General features: G+C 40.9%; 1 protein-coding gene across 2 annotated transcripts in view; it reads left to right on the top strand.

The window, feature by feature from the left end:
- ARB2A (ARB2 cotranscriptional regulator A) overlaps nucleotides 1-13342 on the top strand; it is a 356477-nt gene that overhangs the window by 57988 nt on the left and 285147 nt on the right. For both annotated transcript variants that reach the window (XM_069962913.1, XM_069962914.1), the window contains one exon: nucleotides 4495-4686. In XM_069962913.1, the coding sequence (XP_069819014.1) occupies nucleotides 4495-4686 (192 nt within the window). The remainder of the gene's footprint in view (nucleotides 1-4494; nucleotides 4687-13342) is intronic.

The following is a 13342-nucleotide window of genomic DNA, read 5'->3' as shown; positions in this document are numbered from 1 at the left end:
TGAAAAGACAGGTTCAGGGTTCTTCAGGGATGAAACTAGGACTTTGTTGAATGCTTCTTAAAATCCATGGACAGAACAAGATGTTGTTGCACACAGCTCTTATTCATAGCCTCTCTTATTGGGTATGCATGGTAGCTCCACAGTTGCATTTCAGTGCATTAAATAAGTGTTTGATCACCTACTAACCAACAAGAATACTGGCTCACAGACCCGTTAGTTATTAACTCTCCACTCCACACTGCACTAATTACCTGTTTTAACTTGTTACCAGTAGAGATGAGTGACCCGGCTGAGGTTTAGGTTCGAACGAACATGAACTCTCTGCTTCTGATTCCCGCTGTCTGGCCGCTCCGTGGAGAGGGTGTATACAGCCTGAGGACCGCCTGGAAAACTGGGATACAGCCATAGCCATAGGCTGTATCCCAGTTTTCCAGACGGTCCTCAGGCTGTATGCACCCTCTCCACGGAGCGGGCAGACAGCGGGAATCAGAAGCCGAGAGTTCAGGTTCATTCAACCCCGAACCTCGGCCGGTTCGCTTATCTCTAGTAACCAGTATTAAAAAAAAAAAAAAAACTGTCCACACACTCAATCACATTCCAACCCCTCTACCATGGCCAAGACCTAAGAGCTGTCTAAAGACACCAGGAACATAATTGTAGACCTGCACATGGCTGGGATGGACTCCAGGACAGTAGGAAAGCTGCTTAGTGAGAAGGCAACAACTGTTGGTACAGTTATTAGAAAATGGAAGAAACACAAGATGACTTTCAATCTTCCTTAGTCGGGGGCTCCATGCAAGATCTCACCTTGTGGGGTAAGAATGATTCTGAAAAAGCTCAGGAATCAGGCCAGAATTACACAGGAGGAATTTGTCAATGACCCATTGTGGCTTAAAATCCTGCAGGACATGCAAACTCCCCCTGCTCATGCCAGCACATGTCCAGGCCATTTGAAGCTCACCAATGTCTATCTGGATGCTCCAAAGGAGGCATGGGTAAAGGTCCTGTAGTCAGATGATTCTAAAATAGAACTTTTTGGTATTAACTCAATTTGCTGTGTTTGGAAGAAGGATGAATACAACCCCAAGAACACGGTACCAACTCTGAAGCATGGGGTTGGAAACATAATTTTTCGGGGGAGCTTTTCTGCAAAGGGCACAGGATGACTGTGCCATATTGAAGGGAGGATTGATAGGGCCATGCAAGATTTTGGCCAACAATCACCTTCACTCATTATGAGCATTGAAGATGGGTCGAGTCTTCCAGCATGACAATGACCTGTACTAAATATTACGTTTTTTTTTTTTTTATTGTATCAAATACTTATTTCTTGCAGTAAAATACAAAATTAAAAATTATACATGATTTTTTTTTTTCAAATATATTCTGTCTCACAGTTGAAAGCATGCCTGCGTTAAAGCTGTTGGGGTTATGTGGCATGTAAATGGAACCTGTGGCCCCCCCCCCATGCCGGGGCAGAGCCCGGCCGACCCCCGCTAGAGGCCCTTATACTTACCCTGGAGAACGAAGTCCAGCTCCTGGAGCTGCTCCTGCTGCCGAGATATCACAGTCGGAACCCCAGCACGTGCGCATCAGAGATGAGTCCGATGCCCATAGAGAATGAATGGAGCCATCATTCTCTTATGAGCATCAGACCCCTCTCTGATGCGCGGCAATCTTCCGACGGTGATATCTTGACAGCTGGAGCAGCTCCAGGATCGAGACTTTGTTCTCTGGAGTAAGTATAAGGCTCTCTAGCGGGGGGTCGGCTGGACTTTGTCCCGGGGTGTGACAGGTTTGTCTGAGAGTTTTACAAATTCAACTATTGGATGTTCGAACACATGCTGCTCCAGCTGAAATGCTGAGATAGTGTCTGTCAGTCATTGTTTGTTTTTCTTTTTTATAAATCTTAAATTTTTTATACTTAAACATGTTTCAAAATTGCATTGCAATATCACAAATCTAATACAATAGGTTATTTTTCCCCAACCCACCTCCCCCCCCCCCCTCCCCACAAAAAAAAACAAAACTCAACCAAAATCACATAGTAAAGATACCTCCTAGTAACAGAGGCATTCATTTAAATGTTCATCTACCATTAATCAGCCACTATACAAGTTATCACAACACATGAAACATTATAACCTACCGGAGACTATTTCAGAGGGCCCCCTCATCACATTATGCATCTTTTATCAAGATTATCCTCCTAGCGTAATTAAACTAACTTCAGAGGAAGAGGAAAATAGAAAGGAAAAAAAAGGAATAAAAAAAGAACCATCCTGTCCCCCCTGGGTTTGGACGGAGAACGGAAGGACACGGACACACAGAAGCAGTAAGGTCAGGCCAGTTCACCACCAGTCAACCAGGTACCCTCTAGATTGCCAATGCCCTTTTTGTCTAAAGAAGCAATGTTTATGCAAAGTCCATACAAGAGGCTTCGCTCCGGGGGCAAAAGTGCATATATAATGAACCCTTAAACCCCATCGTTGCGCCCTCTTAATTCAAGAGTCATAGTATCATTATTACCATTAACTAACCCTAGTAATATATTACGTCTAAGGTCAGGGTTTAAACCTGGAGCCTAAGTCCATATGTAATTAACCTAAGGCCCTCCGTATCACCCCTTATACTCTATAATCAAGGTTTTAAACTATTAGATCCTACACAATCTTTATTACTCGTAGGCAATCAAACATCATGGGTCCTCGACTTATCCGGCAGCGCCCAACTCAACTCCCCATCTCCAATAAGGCCACTACCACCCCATTCCCCCTCCAACCCAGAGTGGGACCAGATTCCCCCCCCCCCCCCCCCACACACACACACACTTCCTCTATCTAGCTCCTTATTGTTCAAATTGGGGTTTCCGATCCAGCCTCCAGCTCACAATCATCAGGCATTTAAGTCTCTTAAATTTATCTCTTATCACATAGATGGCTGAAGAAAAAATTAATTCTCCCCCCACCACAAACTCCTCCCCCTATTCATCGCTTATGTCAATACCCTCCTCGTTCATCCATACACTCCATATTTCCCTAAATTCCTGAACTCTCTTCCCTTTCTTTGCTTTTATTTGATCTGTAATAATAACTCTATACTTGATCTGTAATAATAACTCTATACATCATCTTTCTCCACTCCCCTACAACTGGGGGCTGTGCTATTTTACACTTGCGTAGGATGCACATCCTTGCTGCAAATAGAGCTTTATGCAGCACTTTTTTTTTCTCTGAGGAACATTCTATTTTAGATAGACCAGACAACAGAAATACTCCGGGGTCATCAACTGTCTCAATTTCTAACTTGTTTTCTATCACACTTTTAATTTTACTCCATTATCGGTGCAGTTTCGGACATCGCCACAACAAATGCAACAGACCCTACCACTATCATCATTTTTTTATATCTTATATATCTTCCCTGTAATTGCCTTTGTGGCCTTAGTGACATTCTCCACGAAAATCTTATGCTTTTGTACCAAAAAAATAGTTTTATCCTCTGAGCAGTTTATTGCGTAAACTTGCAATAAACTGTCAGTCATTGTTTACTTTCCCAGCAATGATTGAAGAGCAGTACATCCACATGACCACTGCAGCCATTCATGCTTTACATGATTGGACCATCACTGAGTCCAATGATTGGCTGCTTTGGTCTCATGGATATTACACGTGTTTTAGAGGGAAGACACTAGAAAGTTTCCCAGTGCCCTGGTGTGAGGACAGAGGCTAGTGACTGATCAGCAATTGCCTCACCATGGATTAGCATATGGGCATTTATCAAAAAGCACCACTATACCGGACACCACAGGAAAAAGTACAGAAATGCAATCCTAAGGTAAAGAGTGGCTGGCTGAGATCAGCATGTTCACTGGCTCAAACCTGCTGATAGGGCTGCTTTAAAGATCAGGTTCACCAGTAATGTTTCCCATTCATGTCAGTGGCACAACATTTGAGCATTGTTGCTGTATCCATTGGGATTGCTGTTAAAAACAGCTCTGTCAAGATGATTACCACCATAAAATATAAAAAAAACAACAACAACAAAAAAAAAACATTAAATTGAGACCAGTAAAATTTAAAAATAGAAACAGATAAAATAAACATATTTTGGTATCTGGCTACAATAAAAAAAATTGATTTAAATAAGGTTTTGGACATCACAACTTCACCATTAAGCAGCATGGACATAGGCCACTTGGCTGATAGCATAGGAAATATGGCATCGGTCAACTGTAGTGGTAGCTGTGTTCTCTGCCTATCATGTAAGTGTCAAGATCTACTGTGGCCTAGTAGTGGTCTGGAATTGCAACATTTAAACAAGTAACACTTTTTTTTTTTGGCTGTAGTTTTTTAATGTTTTTTTTTTTTTTTTACCTTAATTGTTGTTAAACTGCATAACTTGCATATACATTTATTACATCCCATATAACCTATACCCTATTTAATTGATTATCTAATCTTCTTTTCATTTGTGTATTGTTTACCTTTCTAGATAGATGCTACGGAATCTGAACCCAAGAGTTTTATTTTTATGAGCAAGGATGCAATGACAAATACAGATAAAATGCTGGTGTTAATCCATGGCAGCGGAGTGGTCAGGGCAGGACAGTGGGCCAGAAGGCTTATAATAAATGAGGATCTAAACAGCGGAACACAAATACCTTACATCAAGAAAGCAATGGAAGTAAGTATATACTCTATCTACGTCTTTCTAAAACGCTCTTGTAAGTGAATTTTATGTAATATTTGGGCTTTTATTCTTTGTTATTCAATAATGTAGTGTCTTACACTGTTTTATATTACATTTTTCAAACTCACACTTCTCGCCCTTCATGTTCCTGGCCATCGGTACTGATGAATTTTATAATGCAGTGTTCCTGTTTAAGTGTAGAAATCTCTTCCCTATGTGTAGAGTAGCATTCTCAGTACTAATGTATAAGGAAATAATAAAGAAGAAGCGGTGACTAATTGACTTAACTGCATAACTTTAAAATGGCTACCCCCCAAAAGCACAAACTTTTACACATTTATGAGCACTTGTAAAAATGTATGACATTTGGTGGTGAGTTGCTTCAGGTCATGTGAATAAAATATCAAATTTTGTGGCATTGGTGTAAATATACTATATATGAAGAGACATTATACAATGCAGCTTTCAGGATATTACATTCTAAATCTATAGTCAATATTATGGAGTTGGTCCACACTTTGCAGTCACTAGAATCACACACTGCAGTTTTTTTTTTAAAACTACCACTGCCATTTTTGTCCCCACACCAGAAGTAAATCCAACAGGCAAGAGAAGTATATGTCCTCCATTCATAGTTTCCATCCCATTTGGATTTCCTTTTGGCTTGGGCACAAAAACTGCAGTGGCAGTTATCCAAAAAAGTGCAATGCGTGAAATATTGGCTTCTATTCTTCTAGGAATTTTCCGTTTGTGAGCTGAGATGCTCATGTTGGACGATAAGAGCCTGGCTCAAATTCTCTGTTCCAATTCATCCCAAAGGTGTTGGATAGGGTTGAAGCCAGGGCTCTGTGTAAGTCAGGTTCTTTCACACTAGACTTCTCAATCCATGACTTTATGAACCTTGCTCTGTGCACTGCCAGAGCAGAAAAGAGCTAAATCGAAACTTTTCCTTTAAGGCTATGTTCACACTGCGTACGAATCCATACGCAGGTCTTATGCTGCCGTACATGTGCGGCTGAAACTACGGGCGTGCGAAAAATCGACATGCGCCGGATGCGTACGCACCGCAAACATACGCCCGTAGTACAGTTATGCTTCCCTAGCTTGTTTCGAAGCTATCTGAGGCAGGTCATTTACTTGGAAATCTTCGCCCAGCCCCGTAAACCACACAGAACCTTTTGGATCAAAAAATCAAGTTCAATTTGGCTGGAATAAGTACTCCATACGGGACCGCATGTAAATCCACGGCCGTGAGTTTCAACATTTCAGTCCTCAAACAATGGTCTTGTTCATTTTTCACTGCACCATATACGATCCGGCCGTAAGCTCATACGTAGTGTGAACTGTGCGGCCGTATATCGTATACTTTCAAGCGAACGCATCAACCTCAAAACTATGTGCGTATATTCGCGGTTCGCACTACGGACTGATTCATACGCAGTGTGAACATAGCCTGAAGCTGGAAGCATACAATTGTCCCAAATGTCTTGGTATACTGAAGCCTTAAGATTTCCCATTACTGAAACTAAGGGCTCTTGGCCAACCCTGAAAAACGACCCTACAGGATTATCCCTCCTTCATCAAACTTTACAGTTGACGTAGAGAAGTGTGATTTATCACTCCACACAACATGTTTCCTTTGCTCCATGCTCTTGTAGCAACATACTTTACTCCACGCCATCCGCTGCTTGGAAGTGTGCTTGGTGACGTCAAGATTCTGCTCGGCATCTTGGCTATGGAAATCCATTTCATGAAACATCTAGTGGGGAAGCTTAGAACTCTTCTGTTTTTCGGTGAGCAGAGTGTTGGTGACCTATGCACATAGTCAGTGACGTGGTCTTTAGTTCTACATGGTTCCCACTTTGTGGCTTAATTGCTGGGGGTCCTAAAGGCTTCTACTTTTCAATACCAGTCACAAGTATTCTTTTTAGGATAACTCATTCTTTCACAAATGTTTGTTAAGGCAGACTACACTAGTAGAGCATGAATGTTATACAACTAATGGTCTGGAAGGAAACATGAATTCATTAAAATACTTTTGTCTGTATGGCCGTATCTAGTTGTTCCTAAATAAGCAGTTAAATATTACTGTGTCTTTTTAAACCGCATATCAACTGATTGCTGCAGTTCCAGCTGCTGAAACCCCCACTGCTATCAGCAATGAAAGCCCTGAGCAGCCATGTGGTAAAACCATCAGTGAACATGGAATAATGCATGGTTGTGCTAACTTCTCTATACTGAGGTCCCCCTTTACTGTGGCTCATAGGAGTTTGTCCCTATTATTTCCTTCATATGCTCTAATAGCATAGGGACTGATTTATCTGCTCTGCCCCATCAGCTTAAAAAACAATAAAAAGTTAAGAAAAAAGGTACTAGCAAAAGTCAGCGCTGTCCCAAAGAGTCCATCAGACAAGATACTTGAAGCACTTAATGTAATGTGAGTGCTTTATGGTGCACAGGTGATAAGACACATACAGTTTTTATAAATTTAAGGGTTAAACAATGCAAAACATTAATTATGCTAATGAACTGAGTCTAGGCTTGTGGTCAAGAAACCTACCTAAAAATTGGGTTAACATGCACAAATCACCTTTTCTCTATTATATATATATATATATATATATATATATATATATATATATATATATATATATAATCATTCATTCCAATTCCCTCCCCCTGTCAATCAGGAGGTGGTTTGGGCGTTTTTTTTTTAAAGTAAGTGTTTGCAGATATGTATATACACATGCTGTCAGTTTCCAGAGAAAAAGCAGTGCATACTTACCTTTTGCACTGCTTTGTGTTTCCACATCCTACTCTCCAGCTCTCCCATTCTGCTCTATCGCCTCCTCCGTATCTTCAGCAAAACAGCAAAAAACCTCTGCAGCCGAAGAGTACAGGGATGCCAGAACACAGAGCAGCGCAGAAGGTATGCACTGCTTTTGTGATCTGGAAACTGACAGCACTGATATATGCATATCATTTTGCATATCCCTTTGCTATCGACCGCACATCTTCTGTTTACATCGGTACATCAGTGGCTGATGGTGAATAAAATTTAAAGCATTACAAAAGATGCAGGAAAACACCCAATCCTTGGCTTATCGCTTTCACTTTTACATGGGCCAATTATCGTCCGAAGGAGCGTTTCTAGCAATGCTCCTGGTTAATAATCAGCACCATCTAAAAGGCCCTTTAGAGTGCAGCTCTGAATCAGTAACTCAGTTGACTACTTTAGTTTTCTACATGTCTTGCTTCTGTAGTGCCAACTTATGCTTTAGGAAGAGCACCGGGACCTGCTTCCGAATGGAAATGGAGTCTCATTGGTTTTCCTACATTTTTGTACACATTTATAAGTAAATCTACTTGCACAGCTCTAGTTATCTCAGCTTTTAGCTGTACAATTATCTCTAAGCGTCAAGAAACTTTTTGATGGAAATGAAATCCTCACGCACGACAAAAAGAAATGTTTTCATCCTATAGTTATTTTGAAGTGCTACAGTCACGTTATTATTAACAATCAATCTAATTGAAATTCCGCATTAGATAGGTCAGGAACCCCTAGCTTTGGTTGTGGCGGTAGAAATTTTAATTACATACATTTCCATCGTATAGGGGGAAAAAAATAAAATTGTGTAAAATCAAGTTAAGGAAAGGTATAATTTCTAGTAAGTAAATACTGTTTAAGCTGTTGAAGAATTATAATTATTTTTTCTTAATGCTCTTTAAGGATGGAAGCCATTTATGAGGCTTTATATTTTCCCATCTTGATTCTATTGTTAACAGCTCCGTTAATTGCCTATGTGGAATTATAAGCTTTTGTACGGTAAGACCCATGGAAGGATGCCGAAGTAATAAAAATAAAGAAGTGGAAAAATCAGAGGTTAAAAGCTTATTTTTACAGAGCTGACAGGTTTTGTAAGCCCACACCAGCCCCCATACTGGAGAGGGAAAACAATAGTCTGACAGCTCCAGTGTTCGGCAAGAGGCTGTTAACGACAGCTTATTCCTTTATGATTTCAACTCTTGACAGTAGACGTGCCAGGTTGTTGCATCGTGGCAGATGTATCATTACCTTGTGGCCCCGTCTTGACTGAACAGGCACAGAAAGCCCACTTGCAGTTCTGAAAATCCAATTACTCATTTGAAGTGTAAGCTCCTCTCCTCATGCAGGATGAAGGCGATGGGAAAAAAAAATCTGCCTGTGATCGTGCTCTTGGATTTTTCACCATCTTTTCTGTGCTATCTGGTTGCATGAACACACCAGGGAATATTTGGGAATATATTGTAGCTGAGAAGTGAAGGGGGGGGGGAAAAAGCGCATCACGGTTGAAGAGGTCATGGAGCTTTGCAGCGAGAGCACACAGCAATCTTTAAATAAGTCCTACACACCTTATCCAACATTTATGCCGATCTATCTTGTAATATCTACTTCAAATATATGTGTTAAAAATGAAATAAGCATAAATAATTAAACCGATCTCGTCCACAGAAAAATAAGTTTCTGCCAAGCTAAAACGGACTTAACGTTTCTCCATTACACACATCTGATGTTCCATTCACTGTGCTGGATGCCTTGGTGAGGCTCCAGGGGACTTCTAGAGAAAGAGGTGTGGGTTTTTGAAAGTATGTCAAAAGCCTTGGGGTTTGTATCTGACCAGAATATCAATAGATGTTAAGAAACGTTAACATTAATAAAGAAAAAAAGTTAACCTGTATGTTGGAAAAGGGTTTTTCTAAACTAACTCTGTGTCCCGAATTCACCAGAATTCACACACACACTAGTGCTGGTTAGGAGATGACTGAGTCCCAGTATTTTAAAGTGACAGATGTGTCTGGGTCATGTAGTTGGGAACTTTGTCTCTGGTAATAAATGTATCATTATTTTACTATTGTAAGCCTACTTACAAGTATACAGTAACTTCTTTTTACTGCATATATCATTGCAGAAAGAAGATCTTGGGTTATTTCCATCAACAAGGTAATGGCACCCAGGGCTTTTTTCTGTGATACCAACCATATCAGTGTCTCTTGTTCCTAACTGTTCTTAAATGGGTTCTCAGGAGAGCACAAAATATCTTCTGTTGTGCAGCTATTGGAACTGTATGCAGGTGTGGTTTCACCCGCACACAATGATTGTCACTTTGTACCTGACTCTTCTCGGTGGGGTGCTGGGGTGATGCTGATGGAACCGCGACCGGCCCTGCCACTCACCACCTGTTACACAGGGCAATTATCTCCGGAATGGGGGCAATTTAGGCAGATATCACCCTGTGTAACAAAGACAATGATCAGCCAAAGGAACTATCATCAGCTAATCATTGTCTTTTAAAATGTTTAAAACTCATCGTCTGCCAGCTGAGCATTGCTACCTTAAACAGCGATGTGCGGCCAAATAGCTGGGGGAGGTGTAAAGTAAAATAATGAACTTTATACTTGCCTCTCCATGCTTTCGGTGTCCTTCTAGCTTTTCCCTACCCACCACAGCTGCCACTGGCATTTTTTGAAGCCATCTGTGCAGTGACAGGCTGCACAGCCAATTACTGGTTGCTGCACTGTCCAGTCTCGGCCAGTGATTGGTTGAGTAACCTGTCACTTCAGTGATGGCTTCATCTGTGCCAGCGACGGCTGCGGTGAGAGGCTAGAAGGACATTAGGGTGCGTAGAGAGGTAATGTATATACTTTATTATTTACTATATACAGCAAGGGCTGCACGGACATCGTTAACTACGCCAGCGAACCCCTTGCTTCACGATAATCGAGCTGTCTGATAGACTCTATAAAGGATTACTAATCTAGCAGATTGGCGCTTGCTTACTCTTAATGTTGGGCTATGTATTAAAAGAAGAATGGACAGCACTCACCATAAAAGTAGCTTCTTTCTTTCTTCAACTTAAAAGCATAACAAACATCAGTGCAACCAGGACATCAGCACACACAGGTAATCAGTTACAACTGTTTCACGCTCGCACGCGCTTATTCCAGGCTACACCCCTCTGGCAGGTCAAAGGTTATATACACCCTAAGAATGACACATATGTAAAGGTATCACATGGTTAAAAACGAGTACAATATCTGTCCATTTAAGAACATGTATACATATGCGATCATTTAGACCTTCAGCATTTGCTGCCAGCATCCATCTAGCTTCTAATTGAAACAACCTTTTTATTACTATGCTGACCGCTCGTATGTAGACTCATTCTAATCCCATGAATTTTAGAGTACCTGGACTTTTGGCATGACATTCTCCCACATGTTCCATCAGATGGGGCGATTCTTTCCCCCTTCTCAGTGATGAATATTTGCTAAACCTGACATTTAGCGACTTGATTGTCGTCATTATATAGAAGAGAACACAATCACAGGTAATTGCATATACTACATATTTTGTTTTGCAGCAAATCTTTAATATTGTGTGAAACGCCACCTAAGGCTGCATTCACACGTCCGTGAAACATGGACGACATGGATGTTGATTGCAAATCCTGGTCTGTTTCCCGCATGGCATGATGTATCAACATCATGTCGGCAGCGGGGACACTTTTTGGATTGCTGCAGGACTGTAATGACAGACGTGGCGATACATCATGCCGTCTGTGGAAATAGACCAAGGTTTGCATTCAACGTCTGTGTCGTCCGTGTTTCATGGACAGAACATGGGACGCGTAAATGCAGCCTAAAGTTAGTGTTTTATTGGGGCAAAAATACACAAAGAGCAATTACCGCAGGGGAAGTCTGCTGGAATAGATGAGAGAATGCTGTGCCAATTGTCCAGGAGCTCTAGAACAAATCCACATGGGTGGCGGTCAAGAATTGTAGAATTGTAGTTTTTCAAAAGCTGGAGGGCTAAAAGGTTCCCCATCCCAGTTCTAGAGGGAGCCACCTTCCTCTTTACACCTAATAATCCCATGGCCACAAACCTGGCCATTAGGACGGGATCTATGGCTCTTACCTCTACAACGTATGATCAGCCTGCTATTTTACAGCTACGTAAAAATAATTTAATATAATATAATTTAAGTTAAAGAGATTAAAATAAATCATGTGTCTAACTGTTGCAATGTTTAAATGATGTTTTTGAGCGATGCGTGATGTATTTTGATGATCGGTTTGAACACATGAGGTGTTTAACTATTGAACAGACTAAAACAGGAATTGTCTTAAAAAATATTAACAAATTACAACATCAAAAATTCTTCAGCAAAGTATGTAAGGTCATTGGAAGCTGCAGGCGTTTTAGCTCCCTTTGGGATGTACTTGTTTAGTTTCTCTCACTTACTGCCTGTAGCACTGAATGGTGAAATTCAGACATGTTCTTCCCCTTCGAGGAGTCTCTAGGGCAGTGTATAAGTCTTTAAAATTAATAAATGGTGTTGCATTTTCATTATCACCCACGACTACAGTTTTCTGTGCATTACATTTTCCAAATGAACAAATGCAGATTTGTGGGAAAATGGTTGTACATTTTCCTGCTAGTGTGAAGCACCCATGCTTTTCAGTGTCCGGTCTTTAGTCTACTGCTCTCATTTCATAATTATTAAATAGGGTTCTTCAAATGTATGATTTTATTAAGATCATACCAAGTAACCAGAACCTGATTATTCTCAAGGGATATAATGTTATCTTTAGAATTGTTTTGGGTGGGTGCTCTGCTGGGGCTGGTCCCTGCTGATCACTTCATTGTCTGGACATATAGGCAGTGCCCACTCAGCCGATTGGTGGCTTAGTTAGATTAGCATTACAGCCAGTAATAGGCTGAGGGGGCATTACCTATGTGACCATATGGAGTAAAGGAAGTGAGTAGCAGCACTCTGGGACAAGTGCAAGAAGGCGCCAGAATGTCATGGGTGTGTTTTAAAAACTTTACTTTTTATATAAGTCCAACAGAGGAGATGGTACACTACTTCTTGTGCCAATGCATTTTGCGTAGATATCCCCCTTAGTCATGCTAAGCAGCATTGCCAAAGGATCTGTGGTGGGTAGATACCTTTTGACATCACATAGATCAGTCTCTGAACGCCATAACTGGTTGTAGCTGTGCTGCCGGCCGGGGCGCGCTCCCAGTACACATCACAGACACTCCCACATTGGAGATCAATAGAAGTACCAGAACTGCCGCTACTGCAAGTAGTAAGTGGTCCATTTTTGTTGTTTTGTCCGGCACCTTGAGCACTTTTAAACACTATAAATAATCACTTTAATTTTCACACAGTACGTTTACATACAGAGATAACTACTGGGCTTTCTTTTAGAAACCGGTCTAGAAATGTCCATGTTTCTGTTCTAGAAAGGGATTTGTGTTCCACTATCATTTAATGTGAACTTGCCCAAATAAGTCAGAGGTACTGGTATGTAAGAGTTACTATTGTATGGAAATGTTCTCACAGCTGTTTTTTCAGTTGGAAAAAATCTACCATGGAATCCAATGCAGAAATCCAAGGCATAAACATCCCATGTCTGCAGTCATTTTCCAGTATTAATGCTGTAGGGCTGGTCATGCTTTAGGATGCAGATTAGCCTCATTCATTAAATGGGTACTCCAAAGAAGAAATTTTTTAATGTTTGATTTATTTATTTATTTTAAATGGTGGCAGATCAGCTGCTGTATGTTTTGCAGGAAATGGTGTAGTTTTTCCAGTCTCACATG

Source organism: Dendropsophus ebraccatus, chromosome 3, assembly GCF_027789765.1.
Source record: "Dendropsophus ebraccatus isolate aDenEbr1 chromosome 3, aDenEbr1.pat, whole genome shotgun sequence".
NCBI classification, from domain to species: domain Eukaryota; kingdom Metazoa; phylum Chordata; class Amphibia; order Anura; family Hylidae; genus Dendropsophus; species Dendropsophus ebraccatus.
Note: the sequence above shows the minus strand (reverse complement) of the source record. Positions and strands in the feature narration are given on the sequence as shown.